General features: G+C 36.4%; 1 protein-coding gene across 3 annotated transcripts in view; it reads right to left on the reverse strand.

Annotated features, from left to right (window-relative positions):
• KLHL2 (kelch like family member 2) overlaps positions 1 to 16,675 on the reverse strand; it is a 58,547-nt gene that overhangs the window by 6,420 nt on the left and 35,452 nt on the right. For all 3 annotated transcript variants that reach the window (XM_027745756.2, XM_039380460.1, XM_027745758.2), the window contains 8 exons: positions 15,737 to 15,899; positions 6,461 to 6,570; positions 4,939 to 5,055; positions 3,813 to 3,962; positions 2,834 to 2,951; positions 1,998 to 2,195; positions 1,173 to 1,274; positions 118 to 246 (listed from right to left, as the gene is read on the reverse strand). In XM_027745756.2, coding sequence (XP_027601557.1) covers positions 118 to 246; positions 1,173 to 1,274; positions 1,998 to 2,195; positions 2,834 to 2,951; positions 3,813 to 3,962; positions 4,939 to 5,055; positions 6,461 to 6,570; positions 15,737 to 15,899 — 1,087 coding nt within the window. The remainder of the gene's footprint in view (positions 1 to 117; positions 247 to 1,172; positions 1,275 to 1,997; positions 2,196 to 2,833; positions 2,952 to 3,812; positions 3,963 to 4,938; positions 5,056 to 6,460; positions 6,571 to 15,736; positions 15,900 to 16,675) is intronic.

Raw genomic sequence — 16,675 nt, forward strand, 5'->3', positions numbered from 1 at the left:
CATTTAGGACTAGTACATTCCATTAGATTCACAAAAGCTTACCTTTTATATTCTTAGATACATTTTAAACCCACAGATTTTCAGTTTTGCAAGGATAGTTGATCCTTGTCCACTCACCTGCTCCGCTCCGTCTAGTGCTCATTTCTGCAACATAGCTCCACTCATTCGTATTAGCATCATAGCATTCTACTGAACTAAGGCACTGACGTGATGCTCCATCGTAGCCACCAACAGCATACAGTTTACCTAAGAGGGTAACCAACACAAAGTGACAAATTTCTAATGCACACAGACTGTTTTGGTACACAGGCAGAGAAGAAGTCCTCGTTCTCTGAGTCAGCTACTAATCAGTACTTGTCACCAGTCAGTTACTGAGTTTCTACTCTGTAAACAGTTTAAGTTAGCAAACCACAGTTCTTGTCATTTTTAGGATGTAAAAGGCAGCCAGTATCTAACAAGAACAATGCAAGTCAAAAGATTTTAAATTGCCTCGCTGAAATACAAACGTAAGGTTTTTAGTTAAGCATTGTTCAAAAGCAAGCTAATTCAAGTATGTTTAATACTGGCATCTCACAAATAGGCTTCCTAGAAATATCAAAAATTCAGGTAAAAATTACTTGTACAGTCTGCATTTTCAGATTTGACACAGCAGTGGTTCCTATGCAGTTAAAACACAGACACCTAAAACTTTTAAGAGCCAGCCCAGGCCTGCATTGTGCAAGTGACATCCAGGCTGACTGGAAAGTCAGCAGTTTTCCTGGCACTGTCCTTAGGATCATCCCCAGCATGCAGCCAGCAAAGTCAGCCACAGACAGATAACAGAGCTGACAATACAACAGTGCTACATCACTAAAGACCAATTGATAAGGTCATCACTTCAGCTCTCTGACCTTGCTGACATACATAACTGAGAGTACACATGCTTAGAGAGCTTTTCCTCAGTTAGTGTCAGGCACTGTTGAAGCTCTGAAAAAAAATTTAAAACTATTATGCTAAAAACTGGTCAAACCCAAGCGGAGCGATTACATATTGTCCATTACCATTTGAATGAACAAATTACAAGGTTGAGCAAAAACATAAATCCGAAGCATGTTTTCAATAGTAAGAAAAAGTAGTAGAGTAAATGATTGCATTTCCCCACCTGTTCTTTTTAATATAATTTGTCAACTTACCTCCAACAACACCTACGCCAACACTACTTCTTCTTGTGTTCATTGGAGCTACATGAAACCACTCGTTAGTCTTTAAGTTGTAAACTTCGACTGATGATAAACCTACGAACACAACAGAACATTATTTTCTCTACAAATCTAGGTGCAACATACTGTCTAGCTTTCAGAAAAGTCTTCATATCTCAAAATTCAAATTATTTCATTTTAAGGACTGTTAGTTACTGTACAAAAAGCACAAATGATGTCCTTTAGATAGCCAGTTACAGTCAACATATTCTTGGTGTTTGAAAATGGACAAATTACTAAAAGCTTTTATTGAACTCTGAAAAATTCTTCCCTGATTTTTTTCCTTTCTTTTTAATTAAGTCACATGGTTTATCCCACATATGCTTCTACAGCAGTTACTAAGCAGAAGGATCACCTCTGGACAAATGGTTTAATACATCTGGGAAGAGAATGAACAGTGTATGTCTAAAGCCTTCCTACAGGTCAGAAAAAGCTGTTTATAATCCTATTTACACTACATGAAAAAGCAGAAATAACTGCTCACATCCTCTAGAAGTTAAGGATTCTGACTACAGAAGGAATACTGAATGGGAACCTGTCAAAAATTCACTAGTCATTAAATCTGAACTCTTAGATGGGAGCAAACAGTCCACTGTTCTGGTAGAGGGATGTGACCACTAAAGTGCATTCCACATCACAAGACACCAGGCTACCCTCATGCTTCGTTTCATCACAGCTACCAGGAAAGAGACCTTCAAATTCAATACAATTATGTTAAGAGTAGTCAAAACTATTCAGAAGTGTATAAGGCAAATATACCTGTACTCCCATCAAATCCTCCCACAGCATAAAGAAGGCCATTTAATACAGCTGCTCCCAGTGTGCTTCTCCTGTCTTGCATGTTAGCAACACTTGTCCACTGGTCCTTCACTGGATCATAGGAATCCACTGTGCGAACTCTCAAAGAACCATTGAAACCACCAACTGCGTAAACCATGCCTCCCATGTACACCATTCCTAGAGCAGGGAAGCGGGGAGGAAAGATGAGTGTTTTAGTCTCTTTGTCAATTAATTTTATTGCATACTGTCCTGAGTTTGCAGATACTTGACACAATTTACAGTACTCAATACACTTGTCCTGCTTTTGACAGACTCCTAGAGCCACACTTCATTCAGATTAAGCACTAGATATTCTGACACTTTTTGTTACTAATAGCTCACACTTCTGAATACCATATTTGCTGAAATTCTTCTTGCTCAGATAGCTCAGCTGCTTTAAGATCACATTTTCATGTTTTTAATAGCAGTCGATCGCTTCTTCACATTCTTGATTTCATTTAGTAATAGTAGGGTATTTTAATAGTAAAATTAGTCATTATTACAATGCATTAATATTTAAATTTATTTATCCCTTGTGTCTAATGAAGGCAATAAAGCAGTTTATTCTACAGATTACAAACTGAAGCACAAATTAAGCACAGTTTATCAAACTTGCATTGTTCCAGATTAGCAAGTAATTCAAATGTTGGAAGTCAAGGCTTAGCCCTTCTTAGAAAAATATCTTTGGTACTGTTCCAAAGAGCATACAATGCTTTATACCGATGCCTAAATTCTGAAGCATTACCAACCACAACAAAAAAATAGGCATTGCTAACCTGCTCTACATCTTCTGGAAGGCAATTCAGCCACCTGATGCCAGCGTTCTTCTTTAAAATCATAGCATTCAACACTTCGAATTGCCTTTGGTGCCTGTCCTCCAACTACCATCATCAACTAAAAGGGAGATAATAATAATTGTTAATTATCTGCATTTATGAGAGCACCTGAAAGATCAAAAAAGTGTTAAAAAAATAAAGCAAGCCTCTGTACAAGAAATAATTAGAGGATGGTTTTCCTAAATTAGAAATTTGAGTCTTGAGAACCAGGCAACACTAATTGTTTGGAGTTTTTTTTAAACAAATGTAATTCATAATGATTGTTTTCAGGTGCAATTCATGAAGTAGAAAAGCAATTTGAATCTAAGGAAACCTCCCACAAACAAGGCAGATCCTTCTGTATCTTCACATCCTACTCTGACTTCAGGTATAAGAATTCAATGTCTGTGATGTGTAATGGAACTGTGACCATCCATCTGCTGAACAGAATCTCCTATTCCATTATTGCAGTTGTCACAACAGTACTATGAGAAAACTTCTTTACTTCACTGGAAAGAAGATAATCTCTAATGTTTGTTTTGTTTTCCCCTAAAATGAATGAAAGGCAACATTTAGCTAAAAATTGAAAAAGATGTCTCAACTCAGAAGCTTTAGTCAGTCTTTGTTTTGTTTCAGTTTTGGTTTTTTTTTTAAACAGGCCTATTTCCCCATAATTGTATATTTCTCAAATGCTGAAGCACTTATTAAAAAAATGTTTTCTGGGAGGGGACGTAGTGGTGGTGCTGTGTGTAGGTTGGAGACTAAAACACCTATATCCTAAGTAGCATGGAGTGTAAAGCTAATTACTTTTTATATTTTTGTGATGAGCAATTCCGGTACAAAATTTTTACTGTAATACCCCAAGACACAGTCATGCTCTTATGAAATCTTTTAAAATGGAGTTTGAAATAGTAAGTACATGGAAAAGTAAGAGTCTTACTTTTGGGAGGCTAGCAGGTGTTCTCAATTTTGTTCGAGTGCTTTTCATCAATGCTCGTTGCTCAGTTGGTAGCAAGTGATACTTCATAGCTTCAATGAGGTAATCTTTACAAGCACTGCTGTTCTTAACCAATATTTCTTCTTCAACTCTCTGTTTATTAATAGAAGTTTAACAAGGTCTGAGCATGTTAAGGAAGTAAAACACAAATCACAATCTGAAGTGTACTAAAGCACAAATGCAGATTAATCTAATTGTTTAGATTATCATTTAACCAGTTAGACACAAATTTATGTGTTGGCAATATGCAATCCCCAAAAAGAAAAAATAAATTAGGAGATGTTAATTCTCAATTAGTAAGTGGAAGAAACAGTATTAGGCAAGGTACAGCACTTTTCTTACAATCCAGGCACATTTCTTGAATTTTCAAATACAGAGAGTACAGAATATTTTAAATAGTGGAGAATAATTTAACAAACTAGTAAGCCACCCCACAACAGTAAAAAACACAACAAAAGCAAAGGGCAAAAAACCTCCAAAACTCATCCAAAACAACCCACACAAAGTTGAGATTTGTATCACAAAACTAGAATTTCTAAAATAAACACCTACCAACATACTACTGACCAATGGTAATACTGAACTCAATTTCAATTACCAAAGTATCAAAAATGAGCTTATAAAATTGGAAAAAATGTATTTTATCTGAACCAGGTGAAGGAATGTTTCCTTTGTCATTAATTCCCAATCAACTTAAACAATAGATATGATTCTGAAGTTGAAAATTCACTTATGAAAACAAATCTTTTATACAAGATTGTGTTACAAATGAAAAGTAACCTGATCTCAGCAAATTGCATTGTTGAAATCATTAGTGTGATTATGACATGTAGTCAGCCAAAAAGATAAACTACTTATATAAGCCATCTTCTAAGTGGCAATCCCTCACCTGGCTCAGTATGTGCATGTGCACGTGCACATGCATATGTGGTAGTGGCTGTCTGTTCAGTTTTACTGTCAGTAACAAACTACATTACACTGCTGCTTAAATTTAAAATTATCCACTTGGCATTAAAACAATGAACAGAAATTTTCATGTGCAGAATAATTAGTATTCCTTTTTGCTTACCTGAACTAAATATTCCCGAGAAAGCAAAGGCAGCCGAACGTGCTCCATCAGACGTGCCATCAACTCCTGCCTTACATCTTTGTCATGGTTTACCCAGGCTATCACTGCTTCAAATACCTTCCAGAAAACAAACAAATGCAAATCCCCTTACTTACAAGTTCATAAGTATGAAACATCAGTGTGCCTCCAAAAACAGTTTTGCTTATACTAAAATTTGTAACATAAGAAAAGTTGGAGCAGTTACAACTCCCATTATTTCCATATTTATCAACTAAAAAATTAAAAAGGTGCATTAGTTAGTCTCTTTTTATATTGCTCCTCTACTGGTGTTTCAAGGATAGCTGTGTTACATTGACAAAATGCACACAGTAACTTCACTGACACTAAAAATCCAGTAAAATTAGGTTAACAAATAACACAGCAGCACCAGTATTACAGTCCTCATACTTTTCTTCCTTTCTTGGAGAACTGGCCTGCCACATCACCATTCAAATGACTTGTCATCACTGAGTCTTAGTGGGAGAAGTTATCCCAAGCCTAGTTTTAATTCCATTGCACAGTAGCACATCATACAGTAGAACATTAAAACCTTAATCATACTCCACAAAAGCAGCATCACATGGATCAAAGTGACAGAACTGCACCTTCAGGGTATTACAGGAATAACAACAAGACTTTGCTAGTTGCAGTTTAAGCAGATAGTTCTTAGATTCAAAGTATCAAAAAGGTTTTAACATGAAACACTACCTAGCCATACAAATCAGTATTCAAACATGGTTTTGAACACAATTTAGCCTCATTTGAACAGAGGTGTTGGTACAACCACGTACTCCGTGGAAAAAAGAAAACCAACGTATCTCGAATAGATCATAACTGAATAAAAAAGCTCAAAATTAATACCTGAAAACCATTAGAGGTTTGCAGGGATGACCTGGGTTTGCTGAAGACCACAGTGTTTCAAAAAGGTCTTTAGAAGACTGAGATCTAGCTAATACACATTAAATTCAAGTTAGGTAATACCAAGCTGCCTAGTCATCTCCTTTGCAACCTACATTTGTTCAGTCAGGCTAAACAGCTCACATATATATACAGAGTTTTAATACCTCTGTGGGACTTCTGATGTTAAAGTTAGTAAATGGCATGTACTTGCTCTGCTAACTTTGAGTTATTTATCCCTTGGTAAATCAAACTCCTGTGTATGTGACTCAGCATGTGTTCTGTTTGTTCTGCATGAAGACGAGAAGGAATTTCCGTTTAATGTAGTTTGTTTATTGGGTTTTTTTCAAAGAACAAAGAGTTATATGAGTTAATACAGTTTGAGGATTTGTAAGAGTTGAGACTGATTTTCAACATCAGAGTGATAACACTTTTGGAAAAATTTGTTTAAACTTGAGCACAATACATGCCTAATTTCACTAAGGAAACAAAAAACACATCCAAAGAAGTGTACAAGAGCAATATGAGTAAGCTTGCTCTCTCACCCAAAAGGATAAAAAGAATAATGGGATACAGATGGTCTTACCTTCTCCTCTGAGGCAATTGTGAGTTTGTCACTGGATATAAGACTGCACACCTGCTCTACACCAAGATTGAGGTATTCTTCACTAAGTACAACATCGGAAAAGTGCTGTTCTGTTTGGAGAAAAAGAAATATGCTAACATACACTGTGACATATATCCCAAAACAAGCATTAATGCAGCAAGGGAAAGCAGAGGAAAAGGATTCAATATGCATGCTATTTTGTCATAGCTAGAAGCAATACCTTAACTTAAAACCTTTTCTATTTAAAGCTTTGTCTCACAAACAGTTTTCATACTTAAAGATCTTTTAAAATAACTGAAATATTAAAACACATTTTACTAAAAGTAGGAATTGTAGCAATTTTCAGCATTGCTTCATCTCAGTACTTGTCCTTGATAATTACTTGAATCTCATTTTGCTAACTTTGTACACGCAAATACAGCAAAAAAGATTCCAGATAAAGAACATGCTCTGTGTATTGTTGACAAACATGTTTTAAACCTATAGTTCCACATTGATTCATTAGAACTAACAGTTTGACAGTAGTGTGAAATAACAAGTCTGGATCCTCTGCATCTTTCAGAACTTCTCCTAGGTCATAAAATACTTCATACCCCAATCTCTACAACATGTAGAAGGTCTGCAATTTTTCCTCAGTTTTTTTTTTTTTTTTAAAAAGTCTCAACCTAAAGTAAACAAAACTGACAAAATTTAATACTTTCAGTTGTAGAACCAAATAATTTCTTTTAACACAGAACATATCTTTATCAGGTTGTTGTTCAATTATTCAGTTGCCCCCTCTCTTCCTTAAAATTGCTTTTTAAGCCGTTCAGTTGCTCTAAAAAGTAGTTCCATTCAGTTAGATTATTTTCTCCCCTTCTGCTATTCTTAATAGAAGTCAGAAGGGACAGCTATTACTGGGAATTTAAGAATTCACTCAAAATTAGAATAAGTAAAAAGAGGCCATCAAACATATTCAAACTAAAGCACATTTTATAACCTTTTTTCTCACTCTACTAGTGCTACTATGGTTAAGACTCCATACTTGAGAAATAGTTTTAAGCTGTCAAAAAAAAATTAAAGAATGCTGAATGTTTCCAGCTCAAGAAATCTAATTTTTTAGTTCAACTTTGCAGGGTACAACAGCTTTTTTGCACTGTACTAAAATCTAGATAGCATAAAAAGATAAATATAACTCAGTATAATTCTCACCCTTTATCTACTTCAGCATGCTGTTCCTAGAAATAGGCAGCACAAATTCCTTCAGACAGAAGTCCAAGAATTTATATGAATTTATATGAAAAGTATGATAATGAAACCTCCTCCCACAAAGGTCTCACTATAACCATGAAAGATTAGAGATTGCTAGCGAGAAAGATGGTATTTTGCCTTAATCACATTTTACTAAACAATGAGTTTACTTAGATAAAGACTAGTCTCCTTGAATCCTGTTAAATTTTTGACTTTATTATTTTCCCATAGTAATAATCCCACAGTAACACTGGGCAAAAAGCCATGCATATAAATTTAACACCCAGTTACTCAGTTTTCAATTTCAATCTATGCTGAATCCCCATACTAATGCTAATATGATAGGGAAAGTGGACCTGTCTATTCAAAATCATCCATTACTCTATTTCCTTTTCACTCTTCATCTCTAAAGTAGATGGTCCTTGTGTTTTCAGTCCCTTATCCTACCAGCCTTCTCATTCATGCAACCATCATCACTACAAGTCCCTCTAATTCTGCAGCATTCTCTTATGATGGACAGGTAGTATTTTCTGCAGTACTTCAGGCAACAGGAGAGAAAGGATGAGGAGAAATGCTATTGATTTTTATAACACCCACATTTCCACTCTTTACAAATCTTTTCATACCTGCTTTTCAGACAAAAAATATGCAGTTTCTTGAGCTGAATTTTCTGAGGTATGCTTATTGAAATAAATATCTGACAGGTTTTGCTGTTTGCATATGGCAAATAGAAATTGAGAAAAGCAATTTGCAAAAAATAGTTTTATCATAAACTCCAAATTTCAAGTGACACTGACACAAACCACAGGCCTGACTGTACTGAGAAGGTGAGTTAGGAAGTAAGCAGAAAGGGGAAGCAACACACATTCAAATCTCAAACAAATCTGAGGTTCTGAAGTGTTGTTCATCTTCCCTTGAGAAATCTGATCCAACAGTGGATCACATCCAACAGGATATACTTCATAAATTAAAAATACCCACTTGATTTTATAGACTCATATATAAAAGCTTTGCTTTTTAAAAGTTGTTTTAGATTTATGTCATGAACTAAACAGGAAGAGATTTAGCCTCTAAACCAGGAGAGTAAAAACTGAGAATTTTCAAAGTAATACAAGGACTGTCAGACTGTCTCCTCTACAGAGAGGACCATAGAAGAAAATCCAAAAAAATAGACAGTACTTGAACAAAAACTAAGACTGTTTTGCTGGATGTCAGCCTCTGTACTTAAAGTATAAAACAATGCACACAGTCAAGAGAAGAAGGAAGAGTGAAAAAGGGAGAAATTAAAACAAACTACTCAGTCAATAGCTACAGATTCTCAGCTGAAGGAATTACAGAAAGAGAAATAGGAGATTCCTAAATATATTTTAGTCATCAAGAAAAAGAGATAAGATGAAATAACTTGAATCTTATGAATCAGATCTCTTGTCGTCAAGGAAACCATCGTAACTAATTGATAGATAACCTTTGGGCAGAAGCCAATTGAAATTACAGCTAAATGGACTATTTCAAATAATTAAAAACTGAAAATGAACAAGGAAATGCAAAAACAATTAATTCTGCCAATGGCAATTTATGTAATGCTGATCAAATGTTGAAGACAGAAGGCTTTATTATATATAAAAATTATGCTCAAGAAAATCAAACTTTTTGCATACTTTTAACAATAAGGATATCAGCATCTTTGAAATAATATGATTCAGTACTAATATTTAAAAAAATCACACTTAGGTCCTCTTCCTAATAATGAGGAGAGAAAAATAGTATTGGATTTTTTTGCCTTCTGGGTTAGGATTTGTATGATCTCATATTATTGCTCACATCCTGAAAGCTTTGATAATCTGGAGGTATTAACATCAACCATGATGAAACTTATGACATGATTAAATATTTCATGCATCTGTCCCCTGTTAAATCTCAAATTAGCTTGTTTTTTATTTATTGCATTAGGTAACATACTTCTTTTTTAATGACCATCTCCTAGATGAAGCAAGGAGAGAACTATCCAGATGAAAGTTTCCATGAGAGAATAAAATAATTATTTGTTCCTAAATCAGAATTTTCCACGCAGTATGCAACTTTGACAAATTTGTACTGGAATCCTGTCCCCTTTCTTGCCTCTTTACTCAGACATTGAAGCCAGCTGGCTCCAAAGTCTGGCAGACTGGAAACAAGCTGGCTTAGGAGCTGCAGAGGCTTGGCTCTCAGATTCCCACTTCCTAAGCAAGTAGAATCCTACTTCTTTATTATCAAAACTAAAAATCTGTCTTTAAAAAAACCTTTCCATTTTAGGACATTTCTAAAATATCTGTTCCAATTGCATATGAAAACCAGATTTTCACATTTTCGCAACCGAGTCAGTTTCTATCTGAATAGCTGAAGATCTGTCCTTGTCTGCCCTGTACCAGCAGGATGGGACTTCAGTTTCAGGGACAAACTGAAAGGACTAAAAGGAAGCCCTTAACAACAGGAAAAGGGCTAGTAACAAAATGTTTGAAAGTACAGTAAACAATGCCAGCATGGAGAGCATAGAAAAATAATAGCAGATGTAAATATACCACTTTTTGGTATTTTTTCATTATGAGTCTGGAGCTATGTATGATACATGCACATGCAGCAAAAACGACTTGACACCTCTTCTATCCAAAAGGCACATAGTCTTGCTGGCCATAAACATATTGACATTAGCTTTGTGTTTTTCAATTACATAGGAAGGAAAGCTATATCTAAAATCTGCATAGGACATTTTATGCTATGAACATTTGTGGATTAATTCACAAATACTTTTTCACTTATTTGTATACCTGCAATCAGAAGAGATCTTCCCAAAGCCACATTAAATGAAAAAAAAAAGTATGAAAAAAATGGCCACAGCTTATCAGTGCCAGTCTGCAGCTGGAAAAAGGAAAAACCTCCTAATTCTCTAGATCTTTTCATGACAGTAATTGAACATGTATTCATGTGTGAAACAAAACACCATAACCGAACATATTGAGTTTCATAAGTGTCTTTTGTCTGGTTTAGGCCAATTATTTCTATTTCACAAAACAAATGATTATTTTTTTATAAACTAACTGGAGTATCTGCACCTTTCTGATGTGATAATGCTACAAAACCACTGGAACATTACAGCACTTTCTGTTTCCAGTTCTTTCTGAACTGATAACATCTTGTTTTAGACCAATGCATAGCTTGGGAGCTTGGAAAGGTCTAAGCCTTATGGTCACTTAAAAGAAAGATGAAAAACAGTTTCTCAAGCAGATGAAACAAAAACATTAAGAAGAATTAGGTTTTCTTAAACCACTGCTTCACTTCACAATGTCACATTGTGATTTTTTTGGCTTGGGAAAAAAGGTCTTTGCTAATGGCCTAATTTAAGGCACTGGTCAAGCAGGAACCCCAGCCTTACTGCAGAGGAATAGACACAAGCTCTGCCAGCTGGAGAACGAGCAGAAGCTAAACACTGCAGAATCAAATTCTTTTAAAAAACGTGATTTACTTGTCAATTTTATGCTTAAATAACTGGTTTTTAGAACACCATGAAACTCATAGAAGCCAAGGCAACAGCAGCATAGCAACAGACGTTGCTACTCAGAATAGAATCATAAGAAAGATTCTGACAACTACATCCTTTCAATCTCATGCATACGGATGTACACAAGAACAGTCGACAGAAGACATGCTTCCAAGTCTTGTCAGGGGTCAAAGTTTTAGTCTTAGAGCACCAGAATCAAGAAAACTGTTATCCCACAAACTTTTCTGCTTTGTTAAACACAAAGCAGCAATCCCTGCATTACAGCATATGATAAGATTTCCTAACAAAAGTATCTTCAATATCTCCTCAGCACAATTCTGTGTCAAGAGAGGCTGTGTCAAGCCTCAAAAGACACCTTTTCCACAGGTAATCCAATGTTTCCAAAGCTCTATGCAGTGAGGGAAATACATTATTATTCTTTGGTTATAACTAAGAAATATGTCAGGATATAAGCACAGAGCAAGGGTCTTGTTAGTCCAAGATGGCATATCCCTCTTCATTAGAAGGCTTTACCAATTTATTTTCAGGTTGTACATAACATTACAGCTATATAATGCACCACTTTCTCATGAAAATTTTTTATTTTGTGAACATCCTTTAAGACTATGTAAGACATATGCCAGGCTAAAACTGAGAGCAGACTAGCAATGCTCATGCCACATCCTCTTCATAGGAATCCTGAAACAAGAAGAATGAAAGGCCTCAGCTGTACGCAGTCCCTGAGTGTGCAAGCGCAACAAGACCCAGAGCAGGATTACTCTCTGGACCATCATGAGAACAAGTAGCTTCTTAAAGTTTAATTGCAACAGAAGCTCATTCGAAGTAACCTGTATCAATTGTCCACTATTTTCAGATCTCTCCATAGGCATCACAGATGCATCTAAATGACTCTCCTAGAAATTTCGCACTGTGCTACAGAAGGACCAATCCCACCATAGGGTTATGAAGCTTCAATTTTAATGAAAGTTGAGTTTTTACTCCCACTGGAAGGAAGTTCCAGAGTTTCACTTTTCTAATAACTTCTGATCCATTGGCATCCATTTGTTTTTATGCTATCACTGTCTATTAGCACAACTATCTCCCTGCCTCTTTTTTCTAAATATAAAATAGTAAGTGTAACAAAATAAAAACTGGGAGAAGTTAGAAATCAAAATGCTTTTCATTTTCTCTAGCAGGGTGTGGTGGGGGGAAAACAGTTTTCCCCCTGAAGTTATAAAATCGTAAATCCCCAGGGGGTGGTGACCGCCTTGGAACTTTGAACCAATGAGCGCTTTTGCAAAATATAAACATATCACAAGCAGAACGGAAGAGAAGGTAGTTGTAGTTGTTGTAGAAGAAGTAGCCATGTTGTAGAGCTACGAGGAGAAGCAGCAGCAGCCCCACTGGGGGCTGGGCCCCTCCCAGCCCCCGGGTGGGGGCTGCAGGGACTTGGAACAGTGTAAAACTGGGCTAAGTACCTGTAGCTAGAAAGCTAAAGAAGTTTTCTCCACCGTGAGTGAGCAGAGACAGAGCAGCAGCAGGAGCAGCATCCAGACACTGTGGCTGAGAGCCAAGAGATAAGGGAGAAGCAACAGAAACAAACATGCAGCCGAGCAAGAGAGACACAGAGTTGTCTGAAGAGAACGAGAGCCAGCAGCAGAGAGAGCAGACTAAGCTCTACAGAGAGAGAGAGTGTGTTTGGGTAAGAACTGAAACCAAAAAACCCCAAACTCCTTTGGAGACACCTCCTAGAAAGGAGGGGTGAAGTGCAGCAGCACTACAGAGAGGAGCTGAGAAGCTCAAAGCGTCCTGGAAAGCTGGACCGGGACAGAGAAAGAATGCAGAGGGGGTGACCTTGGCCCCCTCTCGCCGCTGCTGCTAAGATAAGCTAGCAGCCTGAGATCAGAGCCCAAGAGCTCTGTAGGAAACTTGAACCCCCTGAAGATAAGGACCGTCACGAAGACCCCTGCGCTTCGTGATATGATGTGGTGAAGCGCCCTTGTCCTGGGAAACGCAGCCCATGGAAGAGAAGACCCTTGCTTGGAGACGACGGGCCAAGGGGCTTGGATACCCCCCTTGTGTGTACTGGCAGAGATCCAGCTACAGCTGCTGCATGGAAGAGAGAGAGATAGACTGCTACTCTGAAGAGAATGCTGCTCTGAAAGTGGAAAGGATCTTTCCTTCTTCCCTCCTGGACTTTTATTTGGAGGGGAGAAGAGATTTGATCCATTGTAAATACTTTTATGTCATGGTAGAAATAGTTAAGATTGTATGTAATGTATTGTAGTACTTATTTTGTACAGTCATTGTAATATATAATTCCTTTCCCCATTCTGAGTTTCATGTGGTGTCTGGAAATCTATCTCACACTAAGTTGAGATGTGGGAGGGGGGCTTGAACCTGAGAATTGGATTTTGGAGTTCTCAAACCATGACACAGGGAAATATTTTCCACTGCTTTTTCCAATCTAATAATCCTTTTCTATACTCACTCTAGTTTCTGGAACCTTAATATCAAAACTCTAGGAGTTAGGCTGCCTGTGATACAAGGCCTAATTCTGAAATGGCACAGCCACACATCTTTGTCTCAGACTTTTGAGAAATTTTTTTCAGTTTTAAGAAAGCTTTGACAAAGCACAAAGAGACATTTGAGATAAGAACAGGGAGAAAATGAGCTATGATGGCTGAGATACAGGCAGTAAGTAGCCTGAAAATTCAAGAGGAAAAACATTGACCCAAAAGGTACAGAATTGTATAGAAGAAAATCAGGGAGTCAGCAGACAGAAATTCAGCAAGACTGATGATCAGCCAGTTACAGGGAGAAATGAAGGCCAACCCTTACTCCCTTGATGCTTTTACCAGAGTACTGGTGCTCAGCCTAGTAGCTTGCATGTCCCAGCTGGGACCAACAAATAACTTCCCTCTTCTTTTCACTTGGCTATATCCTGCTTGCAGAGTCTCCCTGAGCACAGCAAAGGATGCCTGAACAAAATGACCCAGGGAGGGAGAGTTACCAGCTGGACACAGTTCCTGTGCTCTCAAAACACATTTAACCAATATTGCACTCAAGGTCTTGCCAGGGTCTTAGAATTTATATTTCTAGAAAGTAATCTGTGCAAATATTAGGTTCAACTACTAAACTGAACAATGATTGTTTAGAAGTAACTGAAGTAGTTTAGAGGTTTGGTTTAGTTTGGTTTAGAAGTAACTGAGACCCAGAAGTCAGAAAAAAAGTTGGAAAAAATAATTTAAAATTCAAAATTAAGCAACAGCTATATCAAAATGGGTTCCCTAAAACATTAAATATTAACTGTTGTTAATAAATATATGTCTTGCTTCCTATTGCACAAACCATAAAAATATAATAGCTTTTTGGATTTGATATTGTATTATTCAAAGATGAAATGATTTAATTAAAATGTTTTGCATAATAGTCCAAATACAAATATCACAAAGTCAGTCACATACACATCACAACTTCTTGAGTAATTGTATGCATTACAAAAACTAGTACCTCCAAAAACAATCTGAAAACCTTTTCAATTTTTTTTAATTGATACATCAATAATTTGACTAAAATTTCACTAGACTGAAAACTTCTGAGTATGGCTGATGTGGATACCCCAGTTGCACACTTAAGACAGCAAACACAGATTCTGTTGACAGATACCTAATCATATGAGTTTGCTGCATATCTGTTTTTGCCTGAAACATCCATTCTTGATAGAAACAATATAATCTCCTGGGAGTTAAAAAAAAAAATAATCTATATCAGAAAACAGATTTTCTAGAAATGAAGACAACTGAAAGCATTCATCAAGATCCTTCTGGTTACGACATTTAAATTTACTTAAGGCAATAACAAGCCTATTATTTGGACCCAGACATATGAGTTGAAGCAGTTAGTGCTCTATTTCAGGAAAATATTAAATTTTAACTCTGTAGTAATTGTTAATGATGCTAATTGGTTGCTGTATATTTTAGAAAAGTTATGAAAAGTAATGCAATCACATATTTATTTTTTTTCTATAGCCTTATCAGGACATTTCAGTTTTAATTCTCTTTTTTTGTATTGCTCTTGTACTAAGCCTGACAGTGCTAGGGATTACGGAAGGCAGTGCAGAGACTGGACCTGACTGTGCACCCTGACTATGCACAGCATATTTATCTCGAGAGTAAGAACAGAGTGTACATTGCTTTAAAATCCACCATATAGATATAGCAAAAACACAGTAGGAGTTGAGCTGGCAGTTTGTCGTATGGGCTAGCAGTATTCCAAGAATCCAATGACAATAAGGGAAGCATAGATGAGGAAAGTGCTTTCTGGAGGAATGTGACAGAAATGGAAGGCGGCTTGGTTGCAGAGGAAAGAGAAGGTTAGTACCAAGCATAAAGGTAGTAGAGAGAAAGAGATGAAATACACCCCTGTGGATGGGGTGGGCATGGAATCCATGTGTGTTGGTACCCACACATACAGATATCAAGCTCTATACTACACTAATGGTAACTTGCCTGCGTATGTGTTGGCCTTGTTCAATAGATCTGTGCAAGCATGCATGTCAGCAAAAGCACGAATCCCCAGGCAGTTGATAGGATGAAGCTGGGATTCCAAAAATTCACAGCAAGTCCTTTTCACATCCTGCAGTTGCAAGAGGCCAGCTGCTGGGAGCAGTACCTGTAAGAAGAAGCAACAGGTGGTTAATGTCCCAATTAAATTCCGAGCATTTACAAGAGTATTCTCAATATTAATAAGGAAAACAAAATAAACAATTAAAAAATTAGGACTAAAACAGAGAGGAAGATTTCAGCATTATGCAACTAAAAAAGTTAAAACACAACATTAGCATGACTTTACCTCCCTACAAATACCATTTAAGATTTCAAATAACAAGCAACATCTGTACCATTGTGTTCACTGACAAAATCATTCCACAGACTATAATTCTCATACTTCATGTAAACTCTTTCCAATATTCATTCACAAGTTCCCTTGTTACTGTTCCCAACACTCCATAATTACATCTCATTTCCAAGCCTTCAGCATTAGATATTTCTTTAAATCAAAGTTTTCTAGACCATGATAGAATACATAAATCTTGTTTGCATGCAAACACTGGACATTGTACCATTTTTTTGTTAGCATCAGAAATTATGTGTATTGTATATAATTATGTAACTGGTTCCAATAAGGACAGAATTCAGCTTCCAAAGAAGTCTTTGACCTTCTTGGAAGAATGATAATTCAGGCATTTAAAAATCTGATCATATAAAATATTCTATAACTCATTAAAAATCCATATCAATAAGGAATTAGTGTGAATAATCTATTTGTTCTTCAACTTTCACAAAGTAAGCAGAAAGTAAAGAAGAATTTTAAAAACTTTATAACATACACTTTATTTGTCCACTAATACTTAAACATGAGATTTAGGTGAACCATAATAATGCCTT

This window comes from Pipra filicauda, unplaced genomic scaffold (genome assembly GCF_003945595.2).
Source record: "Pipra filicauda isolate LSUMZ 115617 unplaced genomic scaffold, ASM394559v2 scaffold196_size3971931_pilon, whole genome shotgun sequence".
Lineage (NCBI taxonomy): Eukaryota > Metazoa > Chordata > Aves > Passeriformes > Pipridae > Pipra > Pipra filicauda.